At 25.8% G+C, this 16,636-nt stretch overlaps 5 protein-coding genes across 5 annotated transcripts; 4 read left to right on the plus strand and 1 right to left on the minus strand.

Annotated features, from left to right (window-relative positions):
- Nucleotides 1-3,243: 3,243 nt before the first annotated feature.
- On the plus strand, nucleotides 3,244-7,517 carry Phum_PHUM209410 (Nucleolar protein, putative; the record flags this gene model as incomplete). Its single annotated transcript, XM_002425516.1, has 10 exons — nucleotides 3,244-4,102; nucleotides 4,192-4,470; nucleotides 4,630-4,909; nucleotides 5,012-5,632; nucleotides 5,717-5,978; nucleotides 6,072-6,256; nucleotides 6,338-6,591; nucleotides 6,695-6,906; nucleotides 6,994-7,167; nucleotides 7,251-7,517. 10 exons carry the CDS (start codon nucleotides 3,244-3,246, stop codon nucleotides 7,515-7,517), a joined length of 3,393 nt encoding a protein of 1,130 aa, XP_002425561.1.
- Nucleotides 7,518-8,271: 754 nt separating this feature from the next.
- Nucleotides 8,272-11,352, plus strand: Phum_PHUM209420 (ATP-dependent transporter, putative; the record flags this gene model as incomplete). The annotated part of the gene is made up of 6 exons (XM_002425517.1): nucleotides 8,272-9,803; nucleotides 9,891-10,128; nucleotides 10,250-10,418; nucleotides 10,498-10,676; nucleotides 10,790-11,006; nucleotides 11,114-11,352. 6 exons carry the CDS (start codon nucleotides 8,272-8,274, stop codon nucleotides 11,350-11,352), a joined length of 2,574 nt encoding a protein of 857 aa, XP_002425562.1.
- A 206-nt stretch (nucleotides 11,353-11,558) lies between these two features.
- On the minus strand, nucleotides 11,559-12,287 carry Phum_PHUM209430 (mitochondrial 50S ribosomal protein L30, putative; the record flags this gene model as incomplete). The annotated part of the gene is made up of 3 exons (XM_002425518.1): nucleotides 11,559-11,858; nucleotides 11,957-12,083; nucleotides 12,175-12,287. The coding sequence occupies 3 exons, from the start codon at nucleotides 12,285-12,287 to the stop codon at nucleotides 11,559-11,561; spliced, it is 540 nt and encodes a 179-aa protein (XP_002425563.1).
- A 597-nt stretch (nucleotides 12,288-12,884) lies between these two features.
- Phum_PHUM209440 (ubiquitin-protein ligase E3 Mdm2, putative) lies at nucleotides 12,885-14,065 on the plus strand (the record flags this gene model as incomplete). The annotated part of the gene is made up of 2 exons (XM_002425519.1): nucleotides 12,885-13,836; nucleotides 13,965-14,065. The coding sequence occupies 2 exons, from the start codon at nucleotides 12,885-12,887 to the stop codon at nucleotides 14,063-14,065; spliced, it is 1,053 nt and encodes a 350-aa protein (XP_002425564.1).
- An 867-nt stretch (nucleotides 14,066-14,932) lies between these two features.
- On the plus strand, nucleotides 14,933-15,823 carry Phum_PHUM209450 (nitrogen fixation protein nifu, putative; the record flags this gene model as incomplete). Its single annotated transcript, XM_002425520.1, has 3 exons — nucleotides 14,933-15,025; nucleotides 15,328-15,552; nucleotides 15,638-15,823. 3 exons carry the CDS (start codon nucleotides 14,933-14,935, stop codon nucleotides 15,821-15,823), a joined length of 504 nt encoding a protein of 167 aa, XP_002425565.1.
- Nucleotides 15,824-16,636: the final 813 nt, after the last annotated feature.

Raw genomic sequence — 16,636 nt, forward strand, 5'->3', positions numbered from 1 at the left:
TAATAATAATTAAAAAGATCAATATCCGTATCGAATGGAACGGATTTGAATGTGACGTATAATTCTTCGAATATCCAAATAAAAAAAAATAAAAATGTCGTTCCTACCGTTTTTTTTAAAATAAAGGTATATACAGGAAATAAAATAACCGTTTGTTATAAAGAAAAAAGAAAAAAAAACTAAATTTAAATAAAAAAAAAATAAATTAATTCGTTTGCGGTTGTTTATAAATGTCAAACAATCATTTTCTTTTTTGTTCGTTATATAAAATTTGAATACAATACATGGCTCGTACTTTCACACAATAATAAAATTCGTATTTTTTCTTTTAAAAAAAAATAAATAATAATAATAATAATAATGATAATTTCACAAATGACATTTTTGGCAATGTTGAGAGAGAGAGAGAGAGAATTTTTTTTTTTTTTTTTTTTGAAAACGATAATTTAATGGCATGACGAATTTTTTTTTTTTTTTTTTTAAAGTTTGTAATCACGGAATGGAATTTATTATTATTATTAACTCAGGTATTGAACGTTTGGAATTTATTCCAGCCAGGTATGGAAATACGGCTTTTAAGTTCACGACCTCATACCTTAAAGTATTTTTTTTATTAAAAACATTATATGGCTCAAGGCCAATGAAACAGAAAATTATTCGAGCACGAAACGGCAACAGTGTAAATTCGTTAAAAATTCAAAAAAAAAAAAAATTTAACGTTTGTGAAAATCAACGTAATTAACGGATTTTTTTTTTTTTTTGGTCGTTGTTTTTCTTTTTAACAACTTGTTGCTTTTTTTTATTTAACGATCGAAAACAAAATATAAAAGTTATCATTCGTTATTTTGTTTCGTATTGTAAAATTGAACGTAAATTAATATAACTTGAACATTTCGAAATGAAAAATCTTTTTGTAACGGTAAAACATTCGAAATGAAAATTTCAAAAATTATCGCGCGAACGTGTAACGGAATTGCATCTCCTTACACGTTAATTTTGTTTCGTTTACAAAAAAAAAAAAACTAAAATTAAACATCTCCCCTAATATTATTTACCATATATTATTTTAACATCATTTTAACTCGTTTAAAAAAACAAAAATGTCTGACTTTTCGTGTGTGCGTAAAATATTTTCAAATCGTAAAACGAAAAAAAAAAAAAAAATAACAAAACGTTAACTTACTCTATGATTTTTCCTATTATTTATCCTGATAAATGTATAAATTATTCTTCATAACTATTAAATAAAATAATACGATGATGACGATGATGATAATTTAAGTTTTATCCTTATGTAAAATAAAAACTGTCACACAAACACAAATAAAAAAAAAATTTTTTATCGTTTTTATAATAATAATAATTATTATTATTTATTAAATATTCATTTATAGACATGACACGTTAATAAGTTCCGATAGTGACTGAACTAAAGGGAGTTCAGTGCAACGCAATCAAGATTTCAATAAAACTAATATTTAATAGTTCAAAGTCAAAACGTTATATGTTAAAATAAAATAAAAAAAATTCAGGTATATTAACAAAAAAATAATGATAATAATTTGTTGTTGTTGTTTTCCCCTCCCCCCCTTCAATTTTTACTAAGATGGAAGGTTAAAGAATTAATAAATATCTTTAAAAATATAATTTAAACAGAAAAACAAACAAACAAACAAACAAACTGTTATAACTTGCAACAAAATTTTAAACTTGTTGACAAATGTATTCAACAACAAACTATTTCATAGGTTTTGAATTTTTATTTTTAATTTTAGTTTTTATCATGTTGTTTAATTTATTTATGGTTTTTGATTCTTTAAACTTCTTTTATGTGAAATTTGAATGAGGAAAAATGGTGGTAAAAGAGTTTAAAAAAAAAAAATTTGATAATTTTAAGTTGAATACATAAGGAACCTAATTTTTTTTCTATTTTATATTTCAAGTTGTTTCTTTTAATATATATTTGTTAAATGTGATAAAGTATGTAAGTGTTATGATAATATGATGTTGATTTAATAATAATAAATTAATATTTTATTAAAATAAATTTATTGTTAATAATAATATTTCAATGTTTAATAACAAAAAATTTTTTTTTTTTTGATAAACAAAAAGTCACTTATCACGTTTAGGTTGTAATCTTTTAACACCAGAGCGAAGCAAATAAAGCGAAAGATATTCCGAGAAAATTCTTACATGTGTATTTCAATTCACTCTCTCTCTCGCACACACACTTGTTTAGCTTATCTATTTAACGTTTAAAAAAAAAAAAAAAAAAAAAAAAAAATTTTTTTTATTCTAAGAAAATATAACGAAAATGGAAACGAATGTAAACCATTTTATATTTTCTCCCTTATTAAGATGAAACTTATTATTTATCAAAAACCTTTTTTTTTTTTGGTTATAATAGGATTTCACTGAAATTATTTTATGTATACATATATGTATATTTAAATTATTAATGTAAATGAAAAAAACAAAAGGTTTCTCATTAAATTTTCAGGAAATAGAAATTTATTTTTTTATTTAAAAAAAAAAAAAATAAAAATAAAAAAGTAGTTTTATGGTTTTTTATTATTCGAAATATAAATTTTAAATTAAATGAATATAAAATGAGATTGTATTTTTTATTTATTTATTTTTACATTTTGCTTTTACAGGTGCTTTACTCAAGTAAATTATAAAAAAATTTTTTTTAATGAGAAGGGCGTATTTAAGTTTCATTTTGTTCAAGAATTAAAATATAAGAAAGGCGAACATAATAATAAAACGATGTATTTTTTTTTGAATAATTTTTAATGTGAATAATTTTATAAATTTAATATTGAAATAATATTAACTAAATAATTTTTTATTTTATACGATTGACGGACGAGTATTTTAAATAATTTTTCTATTGCCACGAAAAGTTTTTAATAAATTGTCGATTTCAAATTTTGTTAAGCTCTATGGTTAAAATCGTCGGTGGGAAAAACGTGACAAAAGTTATATTTAAATAATATAAATTGTGTTACTTATAACAAAGGTAATTAAAATTTTGGTTATTGAGTAAAATCAGTCTGCATTTTAGCTTTTAATTTTTTTTTATTTTATTTTTTTTTACTTTAATAAACCTATATTTTATTCATAAATTGTAAAAAAAAAAATAAAAAAGTTTGTACCTTGACTACTGTCTAACTTTGTATCTTTTTAAAAATATAATAATTATTTTATTTTTTTAAAAGGATAAAACTTTATTGTAAAATGGAAGGAAATGAATCAGATACTGGGTTTAGTAGTCAAGGTTCATCAGACGAAATACTAGAAGAATTAGAACAAAAAGGATTGAAGAGATCCTACCCTGAAGAAGATGATAATGAATCTGAAGAAAAAGATGTTTCAAATGCAGAGAAAAGAAAATTAAAAAAATTGTATAAACCTCCTACTGCAGAGGAATTGAATCATTTAAAAGAAACACAAAATTTGTTTCATTCTAATTTATTTCGACTGCAAATCGAAGAAATGCTGAAAGAAATTCAAATTAAAGATAAAAGAAGATTGCAATTTGAAGCATGGTTTGAAAAATTTCAATCTGCAGTTTCAAAATTAAAAGATAATATTCATAGTTATAAAATAATTGATCAAGAATGGCTAAAAAATTATAAAGTTAAGATTCCAATCCCTCAAACACCATACAATGTGGATGGAAATTATCAATTTAAAAAGCCGTCTGCAGTTAAAGTAATTGGTTCTTATGCCTCAAACTTGTTGATCGGACCTAAATTTACTGTTGATATATTAGTTGAAATTCCTCAAACTTTTTTTTATAAAGAAGATTATTTGAATTGTAAATATCATAGAAAAAGAGCTTTGTACATGTGTGAATTTATTCACCAATTACAAGAATTTCCTGATTTAATCGAGAGTTTTAATTTTATCTCCGATGAATTGGATAGTTTAAAACCTGGTATTGAAATAACACCTGTAGGAAAATTAAACAAACATGTATCAATTTTTTTACATTTTTGTCCACCGAAAGACACATTCAAATTGAATAGATTTTCTCCTGGTAAAAATAATGTAAGGGTTAAGTGGTTTTTTAATGAAACTGAAAATAAAACAGGTAAAAAATTAAATTATTTTTGCTTTCGAATCGAATTTTACTTTCTTAATTATTCTCAGAGTAATTTTTTTTTTTTTTTTTAATTACAGACCTGTTTCCAACACCCTTTTACAATAGTACTATACTTGCTGATTTAATTATCGAAGATAATATGAATTATTTAAAAGAAACACTTTTAATGCACAATAATATTAAAGATGGAATTCTCCTTTTGAAAATTTGGTTGAAACAACGTGAATTAGATAATAGTATTGGAAGTTTTAATGGATTTTTATTGTGCATGTTGGTTTGCTACCTATTACAAATAAAAAAAATCAATGTTTTAATGAGCAGTTATCAAATTTTTAGAAATGTTTGCCATTATTTGAGTAAGTTTAAAACTCTATAATATATTTTGATGAAAATAATTTACAAATCAACATTAAAAATTTTTATGTTTTATTCGAATGTGCACAAATCGAGAATTTTATAAACCATCAATGTTCAATTCATAAAATTTATTTAATAATTTTTGATATTTGTTTCAGTGGGATGCGATTGGTTAAAAAATGGCATTATCTTGTGTAGTAATAACGATGATGCCAACATGCCAACTTTGACAGAATTTCACAGTCATCATAAGGTAGTCTTCATAGACATAACTGGTTACCATAATTTTTGTTATGCCGTCAATCCGTGTACATTTGAACGCATTCAACAAGAAGCTCAATGTGCTATTGATTATTTAAATAATCACAATATAAATAGTTTTCAAGTGTTATTTATAAATAAGGTTCCATTTTATCGACATTTTGATCATTTAGTAACGTAATTACTGCCAATTTAATTTCTTTTGTCTAATGGAAATTTTTAAAATATATAATAGATGAAAGTGGATTGTATTAACGTGTTATTATTTTTAATTTTCAGGTTTAGCAATGGAGAATTGCTAGAAAATATCGTAGACGTTTATTCTCCGAAAAGTAAGAGATTAAACTATTGCGGCGTTAATTCGCATTTAATAAGCGAATTAATTATAAATTTGCTGAAAAGGGGTTTAGGTAATAGGGTAACGAATTTAAGTGTTAAACCCGCGAGTAAAATTCGTTGGAAAATCAATAAAAAGTTCAAATCGACTTTGACATTTACCATCGGATTTAATCTCGATCCGAATAATTATTTTAGCGTTATCGACAAAGCTTTGGAATTCGAAACGGATTCTTTTAGAGAATTCTGGGGAGATAAATCGGAATTGAGGCGTTTTAAAGATGGTTCCATTACGGAAGCCGTCGTATGGAACGGACAAACGTTTTCGCAAAAACGTTTAATCGTAAAAGAAATCCTAATTTATTTATTAAAATTAAAATTCGGTTTGGAAATTGGAGATTTTCAGTACGTAGCCAATCAGTTAGAAAGTTACACGTCGAAAAATGTCGAAGAAGATACTTTGACGGTTTTGGAAACTTTCGATCAACTCGTCAAACAAATTCGAGATTTAAATAATTTACCTTTGGAAATTGTTTCAGTACAGGGAACATCCCCTGTATTTCGGTACGTCACGAAAAATTTCCCAAAAACGATATTAAAAAAAAAAAAAAAAACTATTTCTTATTATCTTTTAATAATTTTTTCTAGGTATGCAGACGCTTTTCCTCCGATTCCGCAAAAACAACGGAAAACATATCAAAAAAAAAATCACGGAACTCATGCTCGGATAAATACGGATTTAAAATCGTGTCCTCCGTGGATAAGTCCGATTAATATTATATTGAAAATGGCGGCAAGTAGCAAATGGCCGTTAGATTTGGAAGGAATTAAAAGAATTCGAGCTGCGTTTAACATAAAAATATCCGAATCTCTCGCTTCACAATGCGGTATCGTAAGCGAGGCTTTTCCGGTAAATATAAAAAAAAAATTTAACTTTTAACTTGTTGTTTTTGTCACCCTCACGGGTATTAAATAAAACCAAAAAAAAAAAATTATCCCGTAGGATCGCTTGGAATTAATTAAAAACGGTTTCGTTTTTCATTTAAAAATTGTCTACCCAAACGAAATCGCTCTCTTGAAACGAATCGTGGACACAGATGGTTTAGTCAAGTACAAAGATAATGAGAAAAGTTTAAAACTAGAAAAGGAGTCGATTTATTTGCCAAAGCATTCCAGCACTTTACACGGGTAAAAATTATTTAAAATTCCAGGAAATAATAATGGAAATAAACGAACGTAATTTTTTTTTAATTAAAAATTTTCCCTTAGGCTTTATCAAGAACACAATTCTTTCGGACCTGCTTGCTGTCTCGTGAAACGTTGGATTTCATCTCATCTTCTGGATCATTTTCACGTATCCGAAGAGTGCGTAGAGTTGTTGGTCGCATCCCTGTACCTTAAGCCTCAACCTCACAAACCGCCCTGTCAGCCCCAGGTTGCTTTTTTCAGGTATCATTATTTAATGGCGACGACTAATTGGAATACCGAATGCATAATTTTAAATTTCAACGACGAATTGACACGTGAGTCAAATTATTTACCATAATTAAAAATATTAATGTAATTTAAGTAATGAAAATTACGTTTTCGAAATGGCCCTTTTGTAAGGTTTCCTATATGTTGCAGATGAAGAAATGATGGATATCGAATCAGAGTTTAGTAACAATAGGGATGCTTTGCCCCCCTTGTTCATAGCAACTCCCTACGATAAGAAAAAGTCTGTTTTCACCGTAAATTCACCGAATTCGTTAATATTATTGAGACTCGTCGAATTAAGTGCCAACGCGTTAAAAATTATCGATCAACAAATTTATTCGCAATCTCTTTTTTCAAATCAGGTATTTTTTTCGGTATAGTTCGGGTATTTTTTTTTTTTTTTCTTTTTTTCGTTGCGTAAAATTTTGTATTGAATTAAAAATTTTCAGGTACTTTTTTCCCCTTGTCTCGATTCATACGACGTATTAATTAGAATAAATGACGATTACAATCCGAAGAAAAAAGTTTCATCCGATGTGAATTTCGATGACGACAGCGAATACAGGAAAAACATTCCAATTAATGGATTCGATCCTGTTTCTTTGTATCTGACGGAATTACGGGTAAGAAATGAATTATTCGGTTTATAAATCGAAAAAAATTTTAAAAACAAGATGAATTTTAATTTTTTTCTTTTTTTTATTAGGAGAATTATAGTGATTTTGTATTATTCTTTCACGATTCGTACGGAGGTTCTATTATTGCCGCCATTTGGAAACCTGACACATTAGAACCCTGCGAATTTAAAGTTCCAAATATTTCCGGTAGGAAATTCAATGAAAAAACAAAAATGCTGGAATTAAATAAGGAAGCTCTACTGGAAGATTTTTGGCACGTCGGAAAAGATCTTGTTAAGAAAATCGAAGTCAAAACCGATGGAGTTTTTAAAACGTTGAATTTATTTAAAAATTAAATTAATAAATATTTTTTTTTGAAAGAGTTTATTGTATTAAATTATTCATTAACTAAAATTTTAATTTTATTAAAAAATTAATGAAAAGAAAATGATTCGTTTCAATTAAATTTTGAATTCCTGAAAATTTAAACCTTAATTTTATAATTTTTTTAAATTTTACACAATGGTAATAATTAATAATTTTCCAAAAATAGAAAAAAAGGGTAAATTTTAACAATTTTTATATATTGCAATAGTAAAATAGGATTAAAAGAATTTTGCAATATTAAATAATACAATAGTATTTCTGCTATTTAAACGTCTAAAAACGTATTTATTAAGCGTATTATTTAAATTAAAATGTTTAAGTTTATTAATACTTATAAAATAGTTTGGATATTTTACTTTTTTGTTTACAAATTAAAGTAAGATGTGAAAATTTTACCCCTTTAAATTTGGCGGAAATTATACTTTCACTACTTCCGGTTAATTTTTTTCTGTCTGCTAGTACAAAATATTCTTTGCATTAAAAGTATATTATTTCTTTTAAACTAGTTTGTATAAATTTTTTTTCTATTAAAAAATTTTTCTTTTTGTATATAATAAATTTTTTCAGTATATTAATTATGATAATATATTGTTTTTTAAATTCAGTCGTTTTTAACTAATTACATAGTGTGACACATTGTCAACGTATCAGGAAAGAATTTATTAGCTTATGGTTTTGTATATTGGAAAATATATTTGTTTTCATTAGTGTTTAGTTGTTAAAATGACACGTGCTCAAAAGAAAAAAAATGCCAATGATGATTCTGACGAATTCGATAAAGGGAAAAGTAAAAGTAATAAAAATAATAAAAATACAGCAGATTTTGATGATGACGAAGATACTGGAAAGTCAAAGTCAAAAAATAAATCTGCAAAAGGAAATAATAAGTTAGGAGGAGGAGGAGGAGGAGATGAAAATGAATCTGTGGGAAAATCAAAAGGTAAAGGAAAATCAAGTAAGTCCAACAAGCAAGACTTTTTGGACGATAGTGATGATGATGATTTTGGAAAAGGTAAATCTAAAGGGTCTAGGAGAAAGAGACAAGAATTAGATTTTGGCTTAATTCCTGATTCCAGTAGTTCTGGCAAAAAGGGTAAAGAACTTGATGATGTTGAAGATTCTTTTCAAGATTTAGGAATATCTTCTAAAAAAAATAAGTCGAATAAAAAACAAACGAAACCGATAAAAGCTAGGATTGAATTATTAGCCGAATTAGATAATGAAGGCGATGAAGAAGATGAAAATGACAGTGAAAATGAAGAACTGGAGAAAAAAAAAGAAGTAAAAACTAAAAATGATGTTAAATCTGAAAAGAAAGTTGATAAAACAAAAGATAAAAAGGTTAAAGAGAAAAAGGAGGAAATTAAAAATGAAAAGTACGAAGAAATTGGAGAAGAAGAAACGAATGGTGATTTAAATGAAGAAATTATTGAAAATGATAATGAAGTTGCTGAAAAGGAACAGGAAGATGAAGCATCTAAAACTAAACCAAAATCTGAGGTACCAGAAAAACTTAGTCATAAGGAAAGAAAAAAATTAAAAAAACAGCTGGAATATGAAAAACAAGTTGAGTTTATGACTAGAAAAGGAGGACAAGGTCATAGTGCATTGGGTGATAATTTTACTGTGTCAATTAGTGAAAAAACTCCTACTCAACTCTCAGCCTTTGAAAATGCTGTCGACATTAAAATAGAAAACTTCAGTATATCTGCTAAAGGAAAAGACTTATTTGTTAATGCTAATTTACTGATTGCTAGTGGTAAAAGATATGGTTTGGTAGGACCAAATGGACATGGGAAAACAACTTTACTTAGACATTTGTCTAGCAGGGTATTTGCTATACCACCAAACATTGATATACTTTACTGTGAGCAAGAAGTTGTTGCCGATGATAATTCAGCCATAGCAACAGTTCTTAAAGCTGACACAAAGCGCACAGAACTGTTGGAAGAATGTAAAAAATTGGAAACTGAACAAGAGAAAGGAAATGTTACAGAAGAAGTTCAAGACAGGCTCAAAGCTGTTTATGAAGAATTGAAAGCCATTGGAGCTGATTCTGCTGAACCGAGAGCCAGAAGAATATTGGCAGGTTTAGGTTTCACTAAAGCTATGCAAGACAGAGCTACAAAAAATTTTTCAGGAGGTTGGAGAATGAGAGTATCTTTAGCGAGAGCATTGTTTTTAGAACCAACATTACTGCTACTGGATGAACCGACAAATCATTTAGATTTAAATGCAGTAATTTGGCTTGACAAGTTAGTATTTTATCTTTTTTTTAAATTTAAAACTTATTTTCAAATTAATATCATTTGACTAAAATGAATTTTTTTGATGTTTTTTAGTTATCTACAAGGATGGAAAAAAACATTGTTAGTCGTTTCTCACGATCAGAGCTTTTTAGATAATGTTTGTAATGAAATTATTCATTTAGATCAACAAAAGTTATATTATTATAAGGGTAATTACAGTTTATTTAAAAAAATGTATGTACAGAAAAGAAAAGAAATGCTTAAAGCATATGAAAAGCAAGAAAAAAAATTAAAAGAATTAAAAGCTCATGGTCAATCTAAAAAAGCGGCAGTAAGTTTTTTTTTTTTTTTTTTTTTTTTTTTGTTACAACATTTACTAAAACTAAAATTAGTAATTAATAAAACTGGTAGTTTATATTAGTTTTTAAAAAAAATAAATATATTTTTTTTAGGAAAAGAAACAAAAAGAGTTGTTGACTAGAAAACAAGAGAAAAATCGTAAAATGCAAAAACAAGAGGATGAAGGCCCTGTTGAACTTTTGCAGAAACCCAAGGATTATATTGTTAAATTTAGTTTTCCAGATCCTCCCCCATTGCAACCTCCAATATTGGGACTTTACAGTAAATATCTTAAAGTTGATATACTATAACAGTCATTTCTTATGTGTACAGTTTTAAAAATAAATAAGTGCTTTTTCAGATGTTACTTTTGCATACGAAGGTCAGAAACCATTATTCGTTGATACTGATTTTGGTATAGATCTATCATCTAGAATAGCAATTGTAGGACCTAATGGAGTAGGTAAATCAACATTTTTAAAATTGTTAACTGGCGAATTACAACCTCAAAGAGGAGATGTAAGAAAAAATCATCGTTTGGTAAGTCTCCTTATCTAAGTCTTTTTAAAAAAAAATTTTACATTGGATAATTTTTATTCAAATAATATTTTTACTTTTTATTTTTTAAATAGAAAATAGGAAAATTTGATCAGCATTCAGGAGAGCATTTGACAGCTGAAGAAAATCCATCAGAGTATTTAATGAGGTTATTTGATATGCCTTACGAAAAAGCTAGAAAACAATTGGGAACTTTTGGATTGTCTAGCCATGCGCACACGATTAAAATGAAAGATTTATCAGGAGGTCAAAAGGCTAGAGTTGCCCTTGCAGAACTTTGCTTGGCAGCTCCAGATGTAATCATACTTGTAAGTTAATATAAAACAAAATGCTCGAAATAATTAAAATTAATCGAAACTAAAAAAAAAAAAAAAAATGTAAAAAAATCAAATTTTAGGATGAACCTACGAATAATTTAGATATTGAATCCATTGATGCATTAGCAGATGCGATAAATGAATTTAAGGGTGGAGTATTGATTGTTTCGCACGATGAAAGACTCATCAGGGAAACTGAATGTGTTTTATGGGTAATCGAAGATCAAACTATTAGTGAAATTGATGGAGACTTTGATGATTATAGAAAAGATTTATTGGATAGTCTTGGAGAAGTCATTAATAATCCCAGTATTGCTGCAGCTGCAGCTGTTGAATTGTAGAGAATCGATTAAAGTAAATGTGGTTCTTATTTAAAGTTGTGATTTCTCATTAAAAAAAAAAAAAAAAAAACAAAATTAAACTGTTTTTTGTTTTGATTACAAGGTTTTTTTTTTTTTTTTACTTAAAAAATTAAAAAAAACATTTGATAAAATATTACAAATTTTAATTGTAATTAACAAGATATAATGTTATAATTGTTCACAAATTAACTTTCATTCTTATAATTTCCTTTTACCCATTCTGATAACAAATATTGCTGCATATATTTCCTACCAATTTTTGCATCATGATGATTTAAACTATTTTTTTTAATTTCTTCAGAAACTGCTAATTTAGGCGAAATAACAAGTTCTCCTGTCGATCTTAAAATTGTTCCTAAACAATCTTCAGGTAATTCACCTTTCCAATATATCGGTTTTATTTCAACTAAATGTTTTACCTCCCATAATAATGTATTTACTTGTGGTATATTTTTAACTACAGAAATGTGATTTTTTAAGAATTTCTAAAAAAAAATTTATTAAGAATTAGGATGATGAAACTTCAATTAACAATAATTAGACCTGTATTATATGTAAAAAATAAAATATAATAAATTCTTACGCTTCCATCAATATTTAATTCTCTCAAAACTCTTTTTTCTCTCTTAGATGCTCCCTTTATGGATTTTATTCTTCTGATTAGAAATAATTTTGAAGGATTATATGGAGGATCTTGAAAATTTTTATCCCTACAAAAATACACCATTACTTATTCCAAAACAAAAATCTTACATTAAATAAAAAAAAGGGAACATTTTAAAATAAAATGATCAAAGTTACCTGGGGTAATATGTAAATCCATAATAAGGAATTCCTGCAGGTTCATTTGAACAAAAACGAATTGTCGAATAAACGTTCCTCGTTAAACTTTGAAGTTTTAAGAAATTATTCATTATTTACGTTATATATTCCTTTTTTTTTTTTTATCTAAATTACTGTTATTTTTAAAAAATCTTATATTATCTACAACATTATACTAGTATTTGCTTTTGAGCAAAGTTTAATATTTTTCTATCATTAAATAAAATTCTAATGACACGATATATTTTGAAGATTATAAAATGCTAATTGCACTTACACGGTGTAGAAGCAGATGCTCAATAGACAAGTTAAAGCAAGTTTTATTTTAAGCTTGGCTTTGTTACAGGTATTATAGATTTTACTTACTAAGTTGGTAATTAATTGTTATTTTAATAAATTTTCAATTTTATTATTTATTCCTGATAGATATTTCGCATGCCTTTTAATTTTTAAAAATCTGAATTTAAAATACTCCTTATTTGCCAGTTAAATTTAAAGTCTTCAAGCTAGTATTTAAATTTAAAATGATAATGAATTGATATTTTAAAATTTAATTTACAAAAATTTTCTGTTTGATCAATTCTTAAATTGCAAACATTCTGATTTTTAATATTTCACATAATACATAAATATTTATTTTAAATTTTTATTATTTCACATATTTATTTGTATTAAATTTTACAGAAGGCATGAGTCGAAAGAGAGCTGCTGAAGAGGAAGTTATATCAAGTCAAAGGTATACTAGAATTAGGTTAGCATCTCCTTCACCAGATAAATCTAGTGGTTCTGATACAGAATCTATAAGAAGTTGTCAAGGCTATGAAACTGAATTTGTTAAAGACACTAGTGACACTTCATCTTCTTCCCCAATTTTTAATGTAGAATATGAAGTAACCGATTTAGAAGAAAGAAGAGAAAATTATTATTTTTCTGAAGAAACTGATGATAGTGAAATTGCTGTAGCAGAAATAGACAATCATATATATTCCCTAGCTTATGACAGTTTAGATCTTGCATTGCTCGGTGATAAATCTGAAGAAAATTCAACTTCCCCTACTAGTAATTCGGATGTTGATCCTGGATTACCTAGAAATGACTATTTAGATTTTGAAAAGTGTTTACTTTGTCAAACAGATAAAAAAGACATTAGTTATCCATATTGTTCGGCATGTTTCACTTGGAAAAAAAATCTATTTCCCAGCAGACCAAAAAAACGTCAAAAAATTATAAGAAAAGAAAATTCAAGTCAAAATTTATCATCGAAAACTGAGGAAAGTACAAATTCGCAAGGCGACAGCAAAACAGAGAATGAAAGTAGTAGCATAGAAGCAGAAAATTATCAAGGGAATAGCAATTTGAGTCAAGAATACTTAGAAGACAGTGGTATGGGTAGTTCTGGACCTCAAATATCTGAAGATGTTGTCGATGGACCAATCGGAGGACCTTCTACATCACTTCCATCGACATCTAATTCGAGAAAACTTACATTGGATATGTGTAGGGTGTGCTTCATAAAACCTGAAAATGGATTATTTATGCATTTAAAAATGGCTCATGTTTATGGGTGTTACACTTGTGCCAAAAAAATTTGGTATCATAGTGGTGGCTGTCCAATATGTCGTAGGAAAATTTGTAAAGTCGGTAAACTTTATGTATAAAAAAATCATTTAATTTTTTATTAAATTTAAACAGTTAGGCAAAGCAAATGTTACCTACTTTGACAAGCTTAATTACAAGCAAAAATGTATAAAATTTAGTTTTTATTGAAGTAACTTTGACTGTTTTTTTTTATAAAATAATTGGGAAACTATATTTATTTTTGTTATACAATCACAATTTAATCATAAGCATAGGTTTTGGTAATCAATAAAAAATGTCTACAAGTTTTCTATAAGTTGTTACTTAAAACTTATTTTAGGAAATTTGTAACGAAGCCGTATATATATAAATATATATATATAATCATATAGGTATATTTAATAATTAGAACTTATTAAGGAAAAAAAATTATTAATGCATTTTTTTGTCTCAGTTTTGAAGAAAATTTTAAAATTATTTTTTCACTGGGTAAGATTGCAATATAGATTGATTAGACTATATATATGGTATAAATATTTCTCATATATTTTATGTACAAACAAAACGAAAAAAAAAAAAATTTGTTATTTATTAATAATTGTCTGGTGTTGTCATATACATTAGTATATGTAATATGTGATAAATATTTTTTGTATTATTTTTGTGTTTTTTTTTTTTTTTTTTTTTTTTTTTTTTGACATTAACTTAAATGTCATTTTGTAATTATAAAAAAATGTTAAAGTTTTTATTTTTAATATTAATTTTTAAATCCATTTAATGTTTTGTTATATAAAAATTATAAAATTTAAAAAAAATGTTTTTGTTTTATTTATTTATTTATTTAACGGATTTTATCTTTTTTTTCCCATCCAAAAAATAATATTTTTAAATTATTTAAGAAAAAAAAATGTTTTTGTTTTAGTTGGCAAGAAAGCGTTAGCAATAAAAAATTTTAAGAAAATATTTTTTGTTCTTTTTCTCGAAATTACGTAAAATTTTTAAATTTCATTATTAGTTTTATAATTTTATATGTTTTTAAATACAAAACGATTCAAAGTTAAATTCGCGCGTTAAAATTCTAGCAGTAGACAACACTGTTGACAACATAACAAAAAACGAAAACTTAAATTTGGTTGAAACCTAAATTAAGATTGAAATAATGTCAGTCTTTAAATCTGTTACTTCTAAAGTTCCTAATGGATTATTAAGAAGCCGTTCGCTGAACAGTCCATTTTTATTCTATCATCCTAATGTAAGTAATTTTATTTAATGTCATTTTTTTATTTTGAAATTATTTTGATTTGTTTCTGTGTTGCTGTTTTCGTTTACTTTTTCATGCAGTGTTTTCGACTCAAGGTTTTAATAATTTTTAATCGGTATTACGTAATACGCAACAAATATTAAAATTGTAAGCTAAAGAGAAAAAAAAAAAAGCAAGTTAGGTACCCATCGATGTAGTGATTGGGTTAAATGTATTGTTATTGCAACTCATAAAATCTTTTATGGACTTGGTGTGTTTTACAGTTTTTTTTCCTGCGTTGTTATGTTTCATAGGTGATTGATCATTATGAAAATCCTAGAAATGTAGGCTCTCTTGATAAAAATGACAAAGATGTGGGAACAGGTTTAGTAGGAGCTCCAGCTTGTGGAGATGTCATGAAACTACAAATTAGGGTAGATAAAAATGGGAAAATAATCGATGCTAAATTCAAAACTTTTGGTTGTGGTTCTGCGATTGCATCTAGTTCTTTAGCTACAGAATGGGTTAAAGGAAAGACAGTAAGTTAATTCTTAAAACCTGCTTGAACATTCATAAAACCTGTTTTTTCTCTAATCAACTGAATAATACATTTGGTTTCATTAGGTTGATGAGGCACTTAAATTAAAAAATACAGATATTGCTAAAGAATTATCTTTACCGCCTGTTAAATTGCACTGTTCAATGTTAGCAGAAGATGCGATTAAAGCAGCCCTATCTGATTACAAAATTAAACAGAGTTCAATAAAAAAAGACATGGAAGAAAAAGCCAAAAGCGAACAGTCTGGTTAAATATTATGGTAAAATTATTTAAATTAGACATACCAAAAAATTATTTCCCCCCGTTTATACGCAAATTTTTTTTAGGCTTTAGAAGTTTTCAATTTTTTTTGTAATTTTTTTTTTTTTTTTTTTTAAATCATCACAAGATTCTGTAATAATAAATTTAGTGAATTGCCTTAATTATTTGTTAAATTAGAAAAAAAAAAAAATTGAATTTCACAATCGAATTTCATTTTTAATTTTGAAAAGAAAAATTTGTTAATTATTTATACGAATTCGTTTTTTTTTTTTTTTTTTTTAAATATTAAAAAATAATTTATTAAAAAAAATTTGATTAGTGTAAGAATTATTTTATTTAGCTAAATAATTTGAAGTAATATCATATACATATATATATTTTTTTAATTTGCTTATCGCTGAAAAGACTACATTCTTAAAAAATTTGCTTTGATGGAGCATGAGCACATGAAACATTCGTTTGAGGTTATAAAATTATGTAAACACTAAATTATATATTATTTTATATAATTATATTTATTACAATATTGGTAACCATTGATTATCTATAAAAAGCAGATAATTTTTTTAATAATTATCTATAAATAAAAATAATAATAATAACAATAACAAATATGCATGGTTTAAAAAAAAAATATATATATATATATATAATAATATAATTTCTCTGCAACTTTTCTTTTTTTTTTTTATACACACAATTTATTTATTTATTTATTTTTTTTTTGTTTAATACTAAAACGTTAAACTTTTGCTAATTAAAAAAATTAATTAAAATAAAACTACAACAATTTCGTCGTACGG

The sequence above is a fragment of the Pediculus humanus genome, genomic scaffold (assembly GCF_000006295.1).
Source record: "Pediculus humanus corporis 1103172107560 genomic scaffold, whole genome shotgun sequence".
Classification (NCBI taxonomy): Eukaryota; Metazoa; Arthropoda; class Insecta; order Psocodea; family Pediculidae; genus Pediculus; species Pediculus humanus.